The sequence below is a fragment of the Oryctolagus cuniculus genome, chromosome 14 (assembly GCF_964237555.1).
Source record: "Oryctolagus cuniculus chromosome 14, mOryCun1.1, whole genome shotgun sequence".
In the NCBI taxonomy this organism is placed as follows: Eukaryota; Metazoa; Chordata; class Mammalia; order Lagomorpha; family Leporidae; genus Oryctolagus; species Oryctolagus cuniculus.
In genome coordinates, this window is record NC_091445.1 from 87,067,132 (window position 1) to 87,085,648 (window position 18,517).

An 18,517-nucleotide genomic window follows, 5' to 3' on the forward strand; every position below is an offset into this window, starting at 1 on the left:
AGCATTTACTTTGTGTCAGAGAATGCTTGGCAGCTTCACATACATCGTCTGATTTAATCCTTATGACAGTATTAGGGAGAGGTAGGTTTGTGATTTTTTTTTTTTTAAGATTTATTTATTTATTTGAAAGTTTTACACAGAGAAGGAGAAGCTGAGAGAGGGAGAGAGAGAAGAGAGATGGAGGGAGGGAGAGGTCTTCCATCTTCTGGTTCATTCCCCAATTGGCCGAAGCAGCTAGATCTGCGCCGATCCCAAGCCAGGAGCCAGGAGCTTCTTCCAGGTCTCCCACGCGCGTGCAGGGGTCCAAGGACTTGGGCCATCTTCTGCTGCTTTCCCAGGCCACAGCAGAGAGCTGGATCAGAAGTGGAGCAGCCAGGACTCGAACCAGCGCCCATAAGGGATGCTGGCACTGCAGGAGGCGGCTTTACCTGCTGTGCCACAGCACCACCCCACAAATTTTATTTTATATTTATTCTTTTTTCCTTAAGATTTATTTATTTGAAAGGCGGAGCTACAGCGAGGGAGGAAGAGAGTGGAATCTTCCATTTGCTGCTTCTCTCCCCAAATGGCCGCAATGGCCAGGGCTAGACCAGGCCAAAGCCAGGAGCTTCTTCTGGGTCTCCCACATGGGTGGCAGGAATCCACGTGCTGCTGCTTTCCCAGGCCGTTAGCAGGGAGCTAGATCGGAAGTGGAGCAGCTGGGACTCTAACCACTGCCCATTTGTGATGCTGCATTGTGAGCAGCAGCTTAACTTTATACACACCACAATGCTGGCTGCATGTTTTGTTCTGTTTTAATAAGTAGTGCATAAGATACTTCATTATAAAGAGGATAACATTACCAAAGCAAATATTTCAGAGGGCGAGGGGGCTCAGTCAAAATTGTATTAATTACTTTTCCTGCAAGAGTTCTAGTAATGACTTTTTTTTTTTTTTTTTTTTTTTTTTTAAAGATTTAAAAGGCAGAGAAACAGAGAAGGAGAGGCAGAGAGAGAAAGAGAGAGAATTTTGGTTCCATCCTCTGATTCATTCCCAAATGTCCTCAATGGCTAGGGCTTGGCCAGGCCAAAGCCAGGAACCAGGAGATCCGTGTGGGTGCCACGTGGATGGTAGGGGCTCAGGCGCTTGGGCTGCTCTCCCAGGCACATTACTAGGAAGTTGGATGGGAAGCAGAGCAGTCGAGGGACTCCAGCCTGCACTCCAGTGTGGAGTGCCAGCATTGCGAGGCAGCTTAACATGCTGTGCTGTAATGCTAATTCTGATAAAGATTTCTTTCTTTCTTCTTCTTCTTTTTTTTTTTTTTTGACAGGCAGAGTGGATAGTGAGAGAGAGAGACATAGAGAAAGGTCTTCCTTTGCCGTTGGTTCACCCTCCAATGGCTGCCACGGCTGGCGCGCTGCGGCTGGCGCATCCTGCTGATCCAAAGGCAGGAGCCAGGTGCTTCTCCTGGTCTCCCATGGGGTACAGGGCCCAAGCACTTGGGCCATCCTCCACTGCACTCCCTGGCCACAGCAGAGAGCTGGCCTGGAAGAGGGGCAACCGGGACAGAACCCGGCGCCCCGACCAGGACTAGAACCCGGTGTGCCGGCGCCGCAGGCGGAGGATTAGCCTAGTGAGCTGCGGCGCCGGCTCTAATAAAGGTTTAATAGCTGTGTTTGTAGGTACAGCTACAATGTCAGATTGCAACCTAATCTTTTTTATTTTTTTTTTATTTTTGACAGGCAGAGTGGACAGTGAGAGAGAGAGAGAGAGAGAGAGAAAGGTCTTCCTTTGCCGTTGGTTCACCCTCCAATGGCCGCCGCTGCAGCCGGCGCACCGCGCTGATCCGATGGCAGGAGCCAGGATCCAGGTGCTTTTCCTGGTCTCCCATGGGGTGCAGGGCCCAAGCACCTGGGCCATCCTCCACTGCACTCCCTGGCCATAGCAGAGAGCTGGCCTGGAAGAGGGGCAACCGGGACAGAATCCGGCGCCCCGACCGGGACTAGAACCCGGTGTGCCGGCGCCGCAAGGTGGAGGATTAGCCTATTGAGCCACGGCGCCGGCTCCCTAATCTTTGATTTTATGTTGTTTTAACTCATAAGTAATGATATTTATTTTCCTATGGAGCTAGCACTGTCATTATACTGTGCTTATATGTATTTAATATATTTGTAAGGACAGATTAACACAACCATTTATAGAAAGTATTGAATCATAAAACTAAGCTGAATTATAGCCAAATGACTTGTGAGTCAAGAGTTAAAGACAATTTATGGTATGAAAACTTGGACTGTGGGGGAAACCTTCTGTACTAATTTGAAGCATTTCATTAATTGCAGCAAATAAAGCCACACCTGAAATAATGTAGGTCTGGTGTAGAAGGTAGCTTTTAAATCCTATTTGTATTTTCTGCCTTCTAGATAGAGAAACATCTGGTAATATTCCCAATAAACTTGTTTCTGGTCATTTAAAGCACAAATGGGAAATTTATAGAAGTTGATAAATACTGTTGGGGTAGATTTTTAAATTTTTTTATTTGAAAGACATCTTCAATTTTAAAAAATTAAAAAATTTTAAGATTAGGTCTTGATATTCTAACAATTTTTTTTCCTTTAGGAGTAGATCCCATAATAGATCACGTTCACGACAGAAAGACAGACGCAGATCTAAGAGCCCACATAAAAAACGTTCCAAATCAAGAGAGCGACGGAAATCAAGGAGTCGTTCACGTTCACGGTGAGTTTTCGGGGAAATTAAGAAAAACATTTTGATTGGCTTCATTTGTTAAAAATCTGTTGTGGCTTAGGTTTTAAATGAGAGAAATAAAACTTTTTTTCTGATTGTTTTAATAATCTAGGATTAATATTGGTTGCCATTGATTTGAATCTGATGGTCAGTATGACTCATGAGGTTTCCAAACTTCTCCACTCAGCCTGGTAATTGCTTCATTTAGCAGCTTTGTGTACACCTGAGTTGTATAGAAATCTGTATGTTATGTTTATAGCCATTATAAATGACTTAGTGTTGATAATTGTTAAGGAAAGAGAGGGAGGTCCTGCTTGGGTGGGGAAGAATTGCTTTAGTTATCAATCAATTAATTAATTAATTAATTTTTCTTTGTTTTTAAAGGGACAAGAGAAAAGATACGCGAGAAAAGATCAAGGAAAAGGAAAGAGTGAAAGAGAAAGATAGAGAAAAGGAAAGGGAAAAAGAGAGAGAGAGGGAGAAGGAACGTGAAAAAGAAAAGGAGCGGGGTAAAGACAAAGAGAAAGACCGGGACAAGGACCGGGACAAAGACAAGGAAAAGGACAGAGAGAGAGAGCGGGACAGAGAGAAGGAAAAAGAACAGGACAAAGACAAGGAACGAGAAAAGGACAGATCCAAAGAGATAGATGAAAAAAGAAAGAAGGATAAAAAATCCAGAACGCCACCCAGAAGTTACAATGCATCAAGAAGATCTCGTAGTTCCAGCAGGTTTGATAATGCTTAAAATGTGTACCAAGGGGTTTACTTATGACCAGTAAAAACATGCATTTTTAACTGAGAGGGGATAAGGTGGTTCTATGCAAGTAAAACCTGTACAGTCACATGAGAACATTTTCCCCTGATTGCAGACTAGAATATTTCTCTAGCATAGGGATTACCCCAGTATTGAACGTGTGAAGAGGACGAGATAATAGTGGGCAAAGGTGTTTGAAAAGTTTAGCTGTCCTTTGTTGTTTTAATCTTTTCATTCTTGTTGTGATTTTCTTGGAAGGTGGGAAGGTAAGGGAAGACAATATTTTTTAAAAATATAGAATTTGATCTCAAGTTTCTTTCTTTCTTTCTTTGGAATGGTGTAATATTATTATGCCAAATGATTTCTAATGTTGTAGTGTTTGTCCTTATTGTCATCTAGGTTATTTACTTTTCTGAGAGGAAGAGAGAGAAAGAGAGCTCCCATCTGGTGTTTCACTCTGCAAATGCCCAAAATGGTTGAGGCTGGGACACAGTCCAAAGACGCAGGCCGGGAAATGCAACCCAGGTCTCCCATGTGGATGGCAGGGACCCAGCTGCTCAAATCATCCTGCAGGAAGCAGGAGTGAGGAGTTGGAGCCAGAAATGAAACCTAGACACTGTGATGTGTTGGTGTCAGAGCCACTAGTTTAAATGCCCTCTCCCTCGTCTAGGTTAATTTTTATCTCTCCATTTTGTTGAGTGCATGATATTTAAATGTGGATTCTCTTTTATTTGTAAATTTTAAAGGTTACATTTTTTATCCCCTCTGGACTAGTCTCAATTTATTATTAATAGGTACACTGCCACCAGATGGCAGCAGGTTGCCATAGTAACATTTGCAAAATGAGAACTCTCCATGAAGTTTACAGTTACCTAAACCCACATCCCCTAGTCTAGATGATACTATAACTATAAATAAATGTGGTTCCTAACTTGTGATAAACTGTCTCTTAAAAATAAATATGTAAGTTTAAAAATTATTTTAAAGGTGGTTTTTTATAGAAAGCTAGTTGAGAGAAATGGACATGTGTTTTCTCTCTTTTTAAAAAAAGGATTATGGGCTGGCACTATGACATGATAGGTTAAGTCTGCCTGCGGCATCAGCATCCCATATGGGATGCTGTCCTCACTGCTCCTCTTCTGATCCAGCTCGCTGCTGTGCCTAGGAAAGCAGTAGAACCAGTTCCGGCTGTTGCAGCATTTGGGGAGTGAACCAGTGGATAGATGACCTCTCTGTCTTTACCTCTCTCTGTAACTCTGCTTCTCAAATAAGTAAATAAATATTTAAAAAATAAGATTTATTTATTTTGAGAATCAGAGTAACAGAGAAGGAGAGACAGAGATCTACCATCCACTGGTTTGCTCCACAGATGGCTTCAAATGGCCAACCCTGGGCTAGGCTAAAGCCAGGAGCTTCATCAGGGTCTTCCAACGTGTCAGAAGCCCAAATACTTGGGCTGTCTTCAGCTTTTCCCAGGCAGTTAGCAGGGAGCTGGATTGGAAGTGGAACAGCTAGGACATGAACTAGCACTTGTGCGGGGTGCAGATGTCGCAGGCAGTGGCATTACCTGCTACTCCAAGATGCTGGCCCTGTTTCTCATCTTTAAAATTGGTGCTTTAATAGCTTATTTTTAACACGAGCTGTTGACTGGTATTATCGTTTTCCAGATATTATATATCAGTATATTTTCATGCTTCACCTTATTTAATCCACAAAGTATGCCCATGTGAAGACTGTTATAACTGTTCCAAAACATGAGGAAACTAAAGCTTAGAGGAAATTTTTCATGTGGTCTGCATCTTACTTTAATTAGAAAATTAATTTATTTGAGCAGTGGAGGTGGGGGAGAGGGAAAAGAAGCATTCACATCTGCTGGTTCACTCCCCAAATACCAGCAGGGGCCAGGATGAGAGCCTGGAACTCAGTCCAGGTCTCCTGTAGGGTGGCAGGAACCCAACTTGAGCAGTTATTGCTGTCTCCCAGGGTCTGCATTAGCAGGAGGCAGGAGTGACGAGCTGGAGCCAGGTGTTGAACCTAGCTTCTGTGATGTGGGATGTGGACCTCTCATCGGTGTCTAATAAGCTGGGAAAAGTCTGCCCCTGGACTGTACTGAGTATCAGAAGTTCAGTAGCTCTATTTTTTCTTTTTCTTCTGTTAAAGGTTTATTTATTTCAAAGGCGAGAGTGACAAGAGATAGCTGGAGACCTTTCTTCTGCTCGTTCATTGCCCAAATGTTTGCAATAGCTGAGACTGGGTCAGGCTGAAGCCAAGAGCTATGAACTCTGAGACTCCTGTGTGGGTGGCAAGGGCCCACGTACTTGGGCCATCACATCATTTACTGCTGCCTGGATGCGTTAGTAGGAAACTGAATCAGAAGTGGAGTAGCTAGGATTCAACCCCAGTCACTCTGATAGGGGATGTCAGCATATCAAGTAGCTGCTTCACCCACTGCACCACAACGTCTATCCTTACTTTTCCTTTTAGAGATTTGGTTTAAAACTTTCTCACCAGTTTTTGGAACCTTTTCATTTTATTTATTTTTTTTCCTTTGGTGATACAGTCTGACTGTATTGCTTTGGGGCAAGGAGGCTCAGGGGCTCCAGCTAGGGCGGGTGTGCTTCCTTCTCACCATCATCGGCTTCTGGCTACATAGGAAGGCACTGGCTCTGCTGATGGCAGCCATGTGCAGATCAGGGTGGTGTTTGTTCTTGCAAATCATGTGCCGAATGCTGCTGAGGGTGGCCCGCACATTCTTGTTGATGGTATTTCAATGTACGAGGTGCTGGTTTTCGCTGACCAGATCTCTGCTCCATGACCACCAGGACACCCTTGCTGTCAGCCGCCGGCTCCATGCCCATGGTCTTCCAGTGGATGTGGTCTGCATCTTACTTTAATTAGAAAATTAATTTATTTGAGCAGTGGAGGTGGGGCAGAGGGAAAAAAGTAGCAGAACGAGTTGTGGGCCTTCAGGTTTTCGGGTTCGATGCTGTGTTCTGCTTCTTCCTCTTGGAGGGAACATGGAGCAGTCGCACACAATCATCCACTGCAGGTGCGTGGACAGGACGGCAGCAGCGACGCCTCACACTGTGGGTGCCAGAGACAGAAAGTGCGAAACCTACTTCTAAAAATTGCCTCGGACACAGGCTTGGTGGTTACAGTACTGTACCGAAGTACCTGAGTTTGATTTCAAACTGAGGCTCCTGATTTGTAGTGTCTTGTTAATGCCTACTCTGGGAGGTAGGAGGTGATAGCTCAAGTAATGGAGTTCCTGCCATCAACATGGGATACCAAGACTGACTTTCTGGCCATGGCTGCTCAGTTCCAGCCTTTGTGGGTGTTTCGGGAGTTAGATAGGAAATAGTGCATGTCTCCTTTCCGTCTGTGTATCTCTCGCTCTGCCTTTCAAATAAGAAAAAAAACAAAACAAAACAACACAAAACAACATACTGCCTCAGAAGTATGAAGTTGACAGCAGCCTTATATTCATATGTTAAAATGGGGTTCAAAATAGATTACTGCCAGATTTCTGCACATTGAACCACAACTTGTTGTGGTTATCAGTTGAGCCTTGTGACTACTTTTCGCTGCAGAGTGATTTTATTGATTGTGTCGTATATGCCTTTGTGTTTTTGCGATGACTTAGACATTAACCTTCCCAGCACCAAATGTTTTAATTTTTAATACCTTCAACTTAATTTTCTGATTACTTTGTCATGTTTAATTTTTTCTGGGTCATTTTAAGTCACTTGATCTTTAAGAAAGTGTAGATGCTCATGTATAGTCCCTAGGGCTGAGTGAATAAAAGTTAACACATTAATTCATAAGAGTTGAGCAATTTTGAAATCTTCATGCTTTCAGAAGAGATTGGTAAAGAGTTAAGAGGTTTCATCTTTTAGCAGTTTTCTGCTTTTCAGATGCTCTGAGTTTTGTTTATTAAATAGGAAACATTTTAACTCCTGAGAAAAATAGTCTGCTTAATATTTTCATTTCCAACATTATATCCCAATCTATATTTTTTAATAAAATTTTGATACTTGAAAAAAATTTCTGATGTTAGAATAAATTTTTTTTTTTTTTTTTTGACAGGCAGAGTGGAGAGAGAGAGAGAGAGAGAGAGAAAGGTCTTTCTTTTGCTGTTGGTTCACCCTCCAATGGCTGCCACGGCTGGTGCACTGTGGCCAGAGCACCGCGCTGATCCGAAGGCAGGAGCCAGGTGCTTCTCCTGGTCTCCCATGGGGTGCAGGGCCCAGGCACTTGGGCCATCCTCCACTGCACTCCCTGGCCACAGCAGAGAGCTGGCCTGGCAGAGGGGCAATTGGGACAGAATCCGGCGCCCCAACCGGGACTAGAACCTGGGGTGCCGGTGCCGCTAGGTGGAGGATTAGCCTAGTGAGCGCGGCGCCGGCCAAGAATAAATGTTAATGTCAATGAAAGTAAGACCAAGAAAGGGAAAGAGAAGATAATTGAGCAGCTACTGCATACCATGCTGTCTGCGTGACAGCACTTTACAGGTACCCTAGCAAGCCTGTTGTGCTTGAGTTACGCCCATCTCTCAGGTTAAACACTCCAGTGGGGTATCTAGTAAGATAAGGCATTAAAATTTAAATCTAAGTCTAATCAATGCCACTTGTTTATATATTAACTCACAGCATTATTCTCAGATAACTGACAGTCAAGATTACTGTGTATCCAAAGTTAACTCATTATTATCAGCTTAGTCATTGTAACTGTACATCCACCTATACATACAAGGAAAAAACTATACTGATTTAGACAAAACCATTTTGTGCAAAATTAAAGTCTATAATATACTGATATTCTCATGCTATGAATAAAGTACTTTAGGTTATTATGCTGAACTGTTACAGAATGTCACTGATTGAATGAAATATCTTTATCTAATTTCCCTAGCAGGAAACACTATTTTGGGGTATCTTAAATAAAATTTGATAATGAAGAAGAGAGAGCATTAGTAGTTTGAATTGATTTGTGTTCTCAAACTTCTACCACATGTATCACATATGAGCATTGTTTAGACTTTGTTTGTGAATGAGAAACTTAGAAAAATGCTTTTACTAGTGTAGAATCAATTTATTGAGGCTAGTAGGAAGAGCTTGAATTCCAGATTTCTTTCTTTCAGGTATGTGGTCACTGAATACCAGAGCTTCTTGTGAGATATCATTAGATTGATTGGTCATTAAATAAATATACCCTCATGCCTCATCTCCTGAATTATGGAAACCATTAAATTCTTTATTTCTAAGTTAATCATCTTTATAAATGAAATCATTTGCTAATGTGTTAAGCAAAATAGTTTAAAAAAAAGATGTATTTATTTGAAAGGCAGAGTGATAGAGACAGAGATCTTCCATTTACTGGTTCATTCCCCAAATGGCCACCACAGCCAGATCTGGCCCAGGCTGAAGCAAGGAGCCAGGAACTTCATCCTGGTCTCTCACATGGGTAGTAGGGACACATGTGCTTGGGCCATCTTCCAGTGCCTTCTGAGGGGCATTAGTGGGGAGCTGGATTGGAACAGAGTGGATTTAAACTGGCATGCTGATACGGGATGGCAGCTTTGCAAGCAGCAGCTTAATTCAGCACTGGCTCCTGAGCTAAATAGTGTGTTAATAGTAAACAGTTATTCTGTTTCTTACTTTGTTGGATTAAAGTTCCAAATTTTAACAGTTTTACTTGTTTCTAAGTAACTAGTGCATGCAATACTAATTTTTATCATTTAAAAATTTTATTTTTATTGTATTTGAAGCGGGCGCTGGGTGAGAGTGAGACAGACAGATGAAGACAGATCTTTCCTTCACTCCCCAAATGCCTACAACAGCCAAAATTGTGCCAAGCTGTAGCCAGGAGCCTGGAACTCAACCTGGGTCTCCCACGTCGGGAGAGGGGTCCTAGTGTTGAGCTCTCACCTGCTGCTTTCCAGGGGTACACATTAGTAGGAAGCTGGGTTGGAAGCTGGGAAGCCAAAGCTGGAACCAGGCACTCTTAGTACAATTGTTGGTGTTGTCCCAAGTGGTGATTGAACCACTGTGCACACACCTGCCTCTGTATGTGTCTTTCTATGTATATATTTGAGAGGTAGAGATGATTCACTTTCCAGATATGTGCAATAGACAAGGGTGGGCCAGGCAACAAGCCAGGTCTTCCACTTGGGTGGCAGGGACCCAACTACTTGAGCCATCACTGTTGCCTCCCAGCGTGTGCATTAGGAAGAAGCCAGAATTGGGAGTGGAACTGGGACTTGAGCAGCCTTCCTGGCAATCATCTTTAGCTACCAGGACAAATGCCCATCCCTTCAATTTTAAATTAAAAGCAATAATGAAGTGGTAGGAGGTTAGAGGGCAAAGCAGCGTTCTGTAAAATTATGTTAACGTAAGTACTCATTTTAAATATTTGGGTCTGGTTCACCTCTTGAAAGGGTATCTGAGTTCTTGGAATGGGTCTGTTAGAGAATAATCTTCAATGAAATGGCAAGGAGCTAGATGCATGTTAAAGGTTCTGATAGACGAAAGATGTTTTAAATATGGAGAGTAGTTTTAACTTGAGAATCTGAAATATCATTAATATAGTTTCTGTACTCAAGAAATCATTTAGGGACTGGTAATATGATGCAGTGAGTAAAGCCAGCACCTACAGTGCCCACATCTCATATGGTTTGAGTCCCAGGTGTTCCCCTTCTAATCCTGCTCCCTGCTAATGTGCCAGGGAAGGAGCAGGAGGTGGCCCAAGTCCTTGAGCCCCTGCACTGGTGTGGGAGAGCAGAAGAAGCCCTGTCTCCTAGCTTTGGATCCTCCCAGCTCCAGCTGTTGCAGGCATTTGGGGAGTGAACCAGTGGATGGAAATCTCTTTCTCTAACTCTGCCTTTCAAATAAATTAATTAATTAAAAAAAATATTTAAATAGGTGAAAAAAGGAGGACCTCTGCCCTTTCTCATGTGAAATCTTAGATAATGTTTTGATCAGTCTGTAAAATTTAAGGTTCATTGTTAGACCCGTATTCTAAAATTAGGAAATAGAATGGAATCATAAAGGTTACGGGTTTCAGCTGGCCTCTGAGGAATACTGTGCACTTACGAGTATCAAGGAACTTTTCAATTTTTATATATTTGAATTGACCTTTAATATTGATTGCTGTTTTTTAAAACGGTGTATTTTTGGCTTTTAGGGAAAGGCGTAGGAGGAGGAGTAGGAGTTCTTCTAGATCCCCAAGAACATCAAAAACCATAAAAAGGAAGTCTTCCAGGTCTCCCTCCCCAAGAGGGTAAGTTGAAACCAGTTGCTAACACTACACAGGAGGAAGCAGGAAATAGTTTAACAAATTCTCCTCAGCCTGCTTTAGAACTGTATATATTTGAGTGAATAATGTACTTGCATCATTCAGAAAGTTTGAGGTGTTCTAGAAGTCTGGGCTTCAATTTATGTGCTCATTACCTTGTTCCTGTTTGTAATAACTTCATTAATTTTTTTGTATATCCTTCCAGTTTGGTGTAGAAGATGAGAATGTGTCATCTTTTTCCTGGTTGTATGAAAAGTAGTACAAACTACACTATTATGCACTTGCCAGTTTTTATTTATTTGTTTATTCATTTTTAAGATTTATTTATATATTTGAAAGGCACAGCAACAGAGAGAGATTGAAAGATAACTTCCAGGGCCAGTGCCCTGACATAGTAGGTTAAGCCTCCACCTGTTAATGCCTGCATCCCATACGGGCACCAGTTTGAGTCCTGGCTGCTCTGCTTCTGATCCAGCTCCCTGCTGATGGCCTGGGAAAGCAGTGGAAGATGGTCCAAGTGCATGGGCCCCTGCACCTACATGACAGCGGAAGACAGCTCAAGTGCTTGGGCCCCTGTATCCTTGGGAGAGACCTGGAAGAAGCTCCTGGCTCCTGATCAGCCCACCTCTGGCCATTGCGGCCATTTGAGGAGATGATGGAAGACTTCTCTGTGTCTCCCTCTGTAACTCTGCCTCTCAAATCTTTTTTTTTTTTTTTTTTTTTTTAAAGGACATCTTCTGTCTGCCTGTTCAATCTTCAAATACTCTCAAAAACTAGGGCTGTGCCAGGCTAAAACCAGAAGCCGGGAATTCCGATTGAGTTTCCCATGTGGGTGGCAGGAACCCAAGTACTTGCCTCTCAAGCACATCAGCAGGAAGCTGGACCAGAAGCGTGGAGTATCTGGGGTTTGAACAAGGCATTAATCAGCCTGCAGTAGAAAGAGTTTTCAGAATTTTCCTGTTTGAAAGTTTGTGATACTTAATATGTAACTTAGAGCATGCAGGAAACATTTTCAGCAGTAGTATTGCATTAGAGGATGTTTGTAATTTCTTTTTTAAGATTTATTTGCTTGAAAGAGTTGTAGAAAAAGAGGGAGAGACAGAGGAAGAGATCTTGCAGCTGTTGGCTCATTGTCCAGATGGTTGCACCAGTCAGGACTGGACCAGGCTGAAGCTAGGAGCCAGGAGCTTCTCCAGGTCTTCCATGTTGGTAGCAGGGGCCCAAGGAGTCAGGCCATCTTGCACTGCTTTCTAAGACCATTAGCAGGGAGCTGGATCAGAAATGGAGCAGCCAGGACAGGAACCAGGTCCCATAAGGGATGTTGGCATTGCAGGAGGTGGCTTTACCCACTTTGCTGCAACGCTGGCTCCAGGATGTTTGTAATTTTTGAGGAATATAGTCAGATGAACCTCTGTAAGGGTTGGCAGCAGGTTTTTTTTTTTGTTTTTGACAGGCAGAGTTAGACAGAAAGAGAGAGACAGAGAAAGGTCTTCCTTTTCCGTTGGTTCACCCCCCAAATGGTTGCCACGGCCTGCGCGCTGCGCCGATCCGAAGCCAGGAAATTTACCCTGGTCTCCCATGCGGGTGCAGGGCCCAAGCACTTGGGTCATCCTCCATGGCCCTCCCGGGCCACAGCAGAGAGCTGGCCTGGAAGAGGAGCAACCGGGATAGAATCCAGTGCCCCAACCGGGACTAGAACCCGGGGTGCCAGCGCCACAGGTGGAGGATTAGCCAAGTGAGCCGCGGCGCTCGCCTGGCAGCAGTTTCTATTCTATAACCAGCTGAGTAGGATAGTGCTTTTAGTCCCATTTGCACCAGATTATCAGTTACAGATTTTTGTTCATCTCATAGAAGAAACTACAACATCATAATCAGAATAATTTAATCATTATATTAATTTTTACTTATATCAATCATATATTATAATTATATTTTAATAATTATTATATCACTTAATATAATTATATTTAATATAAACATTCATATTTATATTTAATATATCTATATATAATACAGATTCACACAACACATATTTATACTTAACATAATTATACTATTTAATATCATTTAATATAACTGTCATATTTAATAATAAATATAACATAATCATATAGTGTAATTATGTATTATAATAATTGTATTAATTATTTAATTATTTTAATTTATTATAATCAGACTAATTTAATTTCTGTTAATATGAGTTAAGGTGATCATCTCTTCCTACATCTGAAGGCCATTTGTATTTCCTTCTCTGTGAGTTGTATGTATACATTGTCCATTTTTCTGATGAGCGTTTCTATTTCTGGGGACTTTTTATATTAGATTACTTTTTTAAAGATTTATTTTATTTATTTGAAAGAGTTAACAGAGAGAGGTAGAGACAGAGAGAAAGGTCTTCCATCTGCTGGTTCACTCCCCAGATGGCTGCAACAACTCGAGCTGCGCCTATCCGAAGCCAGGAACCAGGAGCTTCCTCTGGGGCTCCCACGCGGGTGCAGGGGCCCAACAACTTGGGCTGCCTTCTGCTGCTTTCCCACGCCTTAGCAGAGAGCTGGATTGGAAGAGGAGCATCAGGGGTCTGGGACTAGAACCGGTGCCCATATGGGATGCCGGTGCTTCAGGCCAGGGCTTTACCCTCCTGCACTACAGATTATTTAGTGCTGTGATTATAAGTAATCATTCCTAGTTTGTTTCATTTTAGAAATTACTTATGAAACTTAGTTTTACAAAGATTTTGAATTTTTTAATCTATTTTTTTTTTATTTCTTGATTTTTTAAAAAATATTTATTTGAAAGGTCAAGTGACAGAGGAGAAGAGACAGAGATACTCCATCCACTAGTTTATTCCCCAAATGGCCACAATAGCGAGAGCTGGACCAGGATGAAGTCAGGAGCCAGTAGTTCTTCCAGGTCTTCCACATGGGTGGCAGAGGCCCAGTAATTGGGTTGTCTTCCACTGCCTTCACAGGTGCAATAGCAGGACACTGGATCAGAAGGGGAGCAACCAGACCTGGAACTGGCACTCCCACAGGGGATGCTGCTGTTGCAAGCCGTGGCTTAACCGGCTGTGCCACAACCTCAACCTCTGACTTAACAGATTTTGAGTTAACAGATATTGAGTTATAAAATTAGAAAGGTCCTTTTTATTATGAGGTTATAATGGAACTTCTCCATTGTTTTTTCTTGTACTTTATGATTTTAATTTTTAAAGCTTTGAGTTGTTAAATTTTTCCATAGGTATAGTTTGGTATATGGATACAGTTTTTTTTTTTAATGCTTCCCTATTTTTTCAGTGCTATTAATTAAAAGCTTAGGTTTCCTAACACTAATTTGATATACTGTCTTTGTCATACATGAATATTTTCTGTATGTGCTTTGATCTGTTTCTCGGTCGTCTGTACTGTAGAATGGGTCTACTGTCCATTTTTGTGCCCATGTCCCACACTTTATAGTCTTGAAATTATATGGTGTTTTTTAGTATCTTTTTGAGATCTCCTGATACCTCTCATTGCTTTTTCTTTGAGCTTTCCTGATTGTTTTGGTGTGTTTTATTTTTTCATTTGGCCATCAATGCCAGTTGTGTATGTTCTTTAAATAAAGTGTTTTGATGGTTTCTGTTACAGCGCATCAAATTCTTAGATCAATTTAGGGAACATTGATAAACAGATTTGTTAATAAATGAATCTTCAAGACGGTGGATCTTTCTGCCTAGGCATGTGGTATATTTTTCATTTTATTCAGGCCATCCTTAGTATTTTTCAGGAATGATTCAGTGCTTGTTTCATACAGGTTATATGTATTTCCTGTTCAAAGTATTTTTCCATTTTTGTTGCTATTGTAAGTGGTCTTTTCCTAATTGGAGGTTTGGTTTGTATATAGGAAGGTTACTATATCATTATTATTTTTATATATGTTAGGAGAGAAGCAGACACACAGAGGAAGCTCCTGTCCTGTCACTCTGAGTATCTACAGTAGTGAGGTCTGGGCCCAGCAGAAGCTGGGAGCTTAGGACCCAATCCTGGGGACCTGTTGCACAGGACTTGAACCAAGGCTTGCTTGCTTGCTTGCTTGCTTGCTTCCTTCCTTCCTTCCTTCCTTCCTTCCCTCCCTCCTTCCCTCCCTCCCTCCCTCCCTCCCTCCCTCCCAGAGAGAGAGAGATCTTCATCCACTGGTTCACTCCCCAGTTGGCTGCAACAGCCAGAGCTGTTCTGATACAAAGCCAGGAGCTTCTTTTGGGTCTCTCATGCAGGTGCCTGGGCCCAAGTACTGGACCATCTTCTACTGCTTTTCCCAGGCCATATCAGAGAGCTGAATCAGAAGAGCACTTGGGTCTTGAACCGGCACCCATATGGTATGCCAGCGCTTCAGGCTAGGGCTTTAACTGGCTGCGCCACAGTGCCAGCCCTGGGTTTTTGTTTTTTTTTGATGAGAATAATGGAAAGTGTAGGATTGTAGAGGTGGGCCTTATTTGTGTTTTTGAAACAAATACTTAGGAAAATTAAATTTTTTTTCATTTGTGATCTCATTAGAAAAAGATATATTCAGAAGGTTTCATTACCTTCTTAATTCCTTTGACCTTGTTTGCCTTCTGTTTATGATCAGTCATTTATATTTTCCTTCCTCTGCTTTTTTTTGCAAAATTAAGCGAGTGTCTTTTTAATTTCTCCACAAAGCACAGTATACTTGTGCTTGCATATGTGTGTGTGTATGTATATGTGGTTAGTGACTATGCTTAGCGCCACATAGCTTCCTCAATCTTGAGATATAATTAACATTTTATAGAATTTACCCTTCAAGATGTGCAAGTCTTTTTTTTTTTTTTTTTAAGATTTATTTATTTATTTTGAAAGAGTTACAGAAAGACTGAGACAGATCTTCCATCTGCTGGTTCACTCCCCGGCGGCCACAACAGCCAGCCCTGGCGTAGGCTGAAGCTGGGAGCTCCGTTCAGGTCTCTCACGGGTGGCAGGCAACCAAGCACTTGAGCATCATCCATGACTTTCCCAGGCCATTAGGGAGCTGGAGTGCAAGTGGGGCAGCCCGGATATGAGGTGTTGCAGGCGAAGTCCTTGATTTTAGTTATGTTCATAATGTTTTGAAAATACCAGCAGGGTTTACTTCCTGGACATTTTTCATCACTGTAGAAGAAAGTGTGTACTCCTTAGCAGTATACCCTATATTAGTCTTCTTCCAGCCCCTCCTCTACTGCTGTCTCTGAATTTGCTTATTCTGAATTTTTCCTATATAGATTTATTATGTGTGATGTTTTATTACTGGCTTCTTTCACTAATCATACTTTTTTTTTTTAAGATTATTTATTTCATTTCAAAGCCAAAGTTATTAAGAGAAAATTCTGTTGGCTTGGTTCAGCCTCCAAATGGCTAAACAGTTGGGGCTGGGCCAGGCTAGAGCCAGAAGCTTCTTCTGGGTCTCCCGTGTAGGTACAGGGGCTCAAGCACTTGGGTCATGCACTGCTTTCCTAGGTGCATTAGCAGGGAGCTGGATCAGAAGTGGAGCAGCTGGGACTTGAACTTGTGCCGATATGGGATACCGGCACTGCAGGTGGTGGCTTTACCTGCTACTCCATAGCTCCAGCCCTGATTTTTTTTTTTTTTTTTTTTTTTGACAGGCAGAGTGGACAGTGAGAGAGAGAGACAGAGAGAAAGGTCTTCCTTTGCCGTTGGTTCACCCTCCAATGGCCGCCGCGGCCGGCGCGCTGCGGCCGGCGCACCGCGCTGATCCGATGGCAGGAGCCAGGAGCCAGGTGCTTTTCCTGGTCTCCCATGGGGTGCAGGGCCCAAGCACCTGGGCCATCCTCCACTGCACTCCCTGGCCACAGCAGAGAGCTGGCCTGGAAGAGGGGCAACCGGGACAGAATCCGGCGCCCCGACCGGGACTAGAACCCGGTGTGCCGGCGCCGCAAGGCGGAGGATTAGCCTATTGAGCCGCGGCGCCGGCCCTGATTTTTTTTTAAAAGGTACACACACAAATAGGTGGCAGCTTTTGTTTTGTCATTTTTCTTGCTAGTGTTGAGTTGGTTTTTTAATTCTTTTTGCTTTTATATAACGGTTTCTGTAGGCAGATGTACTGATCATTTCTTTCTTATTCTTTTTTTTTTTTTTTTTTTTTTTTTTAAGATTTATTTTATTTATTTGAAAGAGTTACAGAGAGAGGTAGAGACAGAGAGAGGTCTTCCATCCACTGGTTCACTCCCCAGATGGCCGCAATGGTTGGAGCTGTGCTGATTTGAAGCCAGCAGCCAGGAGCTTCTTCCAGGTCTCCCACGTGGGTGTAAGGGCCCAAGGACTTGGGCCATTTTCTACTGCTTTCCTGGGCCATAGGAGAGAGCTGGCTTGGAAGTGGGGCAGCTGGGACTAGAACCGACGCCCATAAGGGATGCTGGCGCTTTAAGACAAGGGTTAATCTGTGCACCACAGTGTTGGCCCCTGATCATTTCTTTGAAGTACTTGGAGTTTTAGTAATGATTAGATACAATTGGGGCTGGTGCTGTGGCACAGTAGGCTAGGCCTCTGCCTGCAGCAGCAGCATCCCATCTGTGCACCAGATCCCTGATGCTTCTCTTCTGATCCAGCTCTCTACTATGGCCTGGGAAAGCAGCAGAAGATGGCCCAAGTCCTTGGGCTCCTGCACCTGTGTGGGAGATCTGGAGGAAGCTCCTGGCTCTGGCTTCTGATTGGCTCAGCTCTTCATCCAAGTTATAAAGGAATTTACCCTGATTTTTCTAGTACTGTTTAGTTTCATGTAAAAACCTCTGGTTTCTAGCTCAAAAACACTTACTTTCTGTATGTGGGCCTGAAATAATGAGATGTGGATCCAGTTTTGTCACTTTCCAAGTGCTTATCCAGATGTCCCAAAACCTTGTTAGAAACTGTAGTGATCTGAAATGCTACCTTAATTATACTAAATTTTCTTATATATGTACTTTGGTCTGTTTTCTAGCTGTCTTTTAATTATTCTGATTGCTTTTTGTGTATTTCTAAATTATTCATACTTAATAGAAAAAGTTTAGAATTCTGTGTGAGGGACAGCTATTTTTGATTACTAGTGCATCTAATTATAAGGATTTTTTTTTTTTTTGGTTGTTGCTCTGTTAGATAAGGATATTTTGTCAAGACTAGTAGATCTTTAATTTCTTAGAAGCTGACAAATTGCCAATATTCTTGTAGCAGAAATAAGAAGGATAAAAAGAGAGAAAAGGAACGGGACCATGGCAGTGAAAGAAGAGAGAGAGAACGCTCAACCTCTATAAAAAAAGGTTCTGAGGACAGAGATGGGAAGGAGAAGGTGGAGAAGAACAGTACTGCACTCAGAGTAAGCGATGTAAGTCATTCAGTTCTGGGCTTTGGATAACTAATGGAGATTGTTCTTTATGGCATGGAGAACATTTAGACTGAACTTCTTGAGAGCAACAGTGTCTTTACATTGCTGGGTTTTAAAAGTACTTGTTAAATTGATAAATCTCATTAAATTTTGAAGATATGAGTGAATTAAAATTTTAAAACCACATTCCTTAGAGAATCAGAATAGTGTGCAATGAGAAAAATTATAGAAATATGCAAGTAATGAGTGTATTTAATGTTTTTTTTTTTTACAATTTTTAAAATTTATATAAGGTGAACATATATCATATATACAGATTTAGGAGCTTAGTGTTACTTTCCACCCATACTCACACCCTCACTCCTCCTCCTTTCTTATTTCAGTTTTTACATTGACATCCTTTGT

The 18,517-nt window shown here is 42.2% G+C and overlaps 1 protein-coding gene across 7 annotated transcripts in view; it reads left to right on the forward strand.

Moving 5' to 3' along the window:
- The window catches only part of SREK1 (splicing regulatory glutamic acid and lysine rich protein 1), a 52,425-nt gene that overhangs the window by 26,879 nt on the left and 7,029 nt on the right, over positions 1-18,517 (forward strand). For 6 of the 7 annotated variants that reach the window (XM_008262289.4, XM_070056805.1, XM_070056806.1 and 3 more), the window contains 4 exons: positions 2,596-2,715; positions 3,109-3,453; positions 10,661-10,756; positions 17,959-18,112. In XM_008262289.4, the coding sequence (XP_008260511.2) occupies positions 2,596-2,715; positions 3,109-3,453; positions 10,661-10,756; positions 17,959-18,112 (715 nt within the window). The remainder of the gene's footprint in view (positions 1-2,595; positions 2,716-3,108; positions 3,454-10,660; positions 10,757-17,958; positions 18,113-18,517) is intronic. The other variant, XM_017344754.3, reaches the window with a different exon arrangement.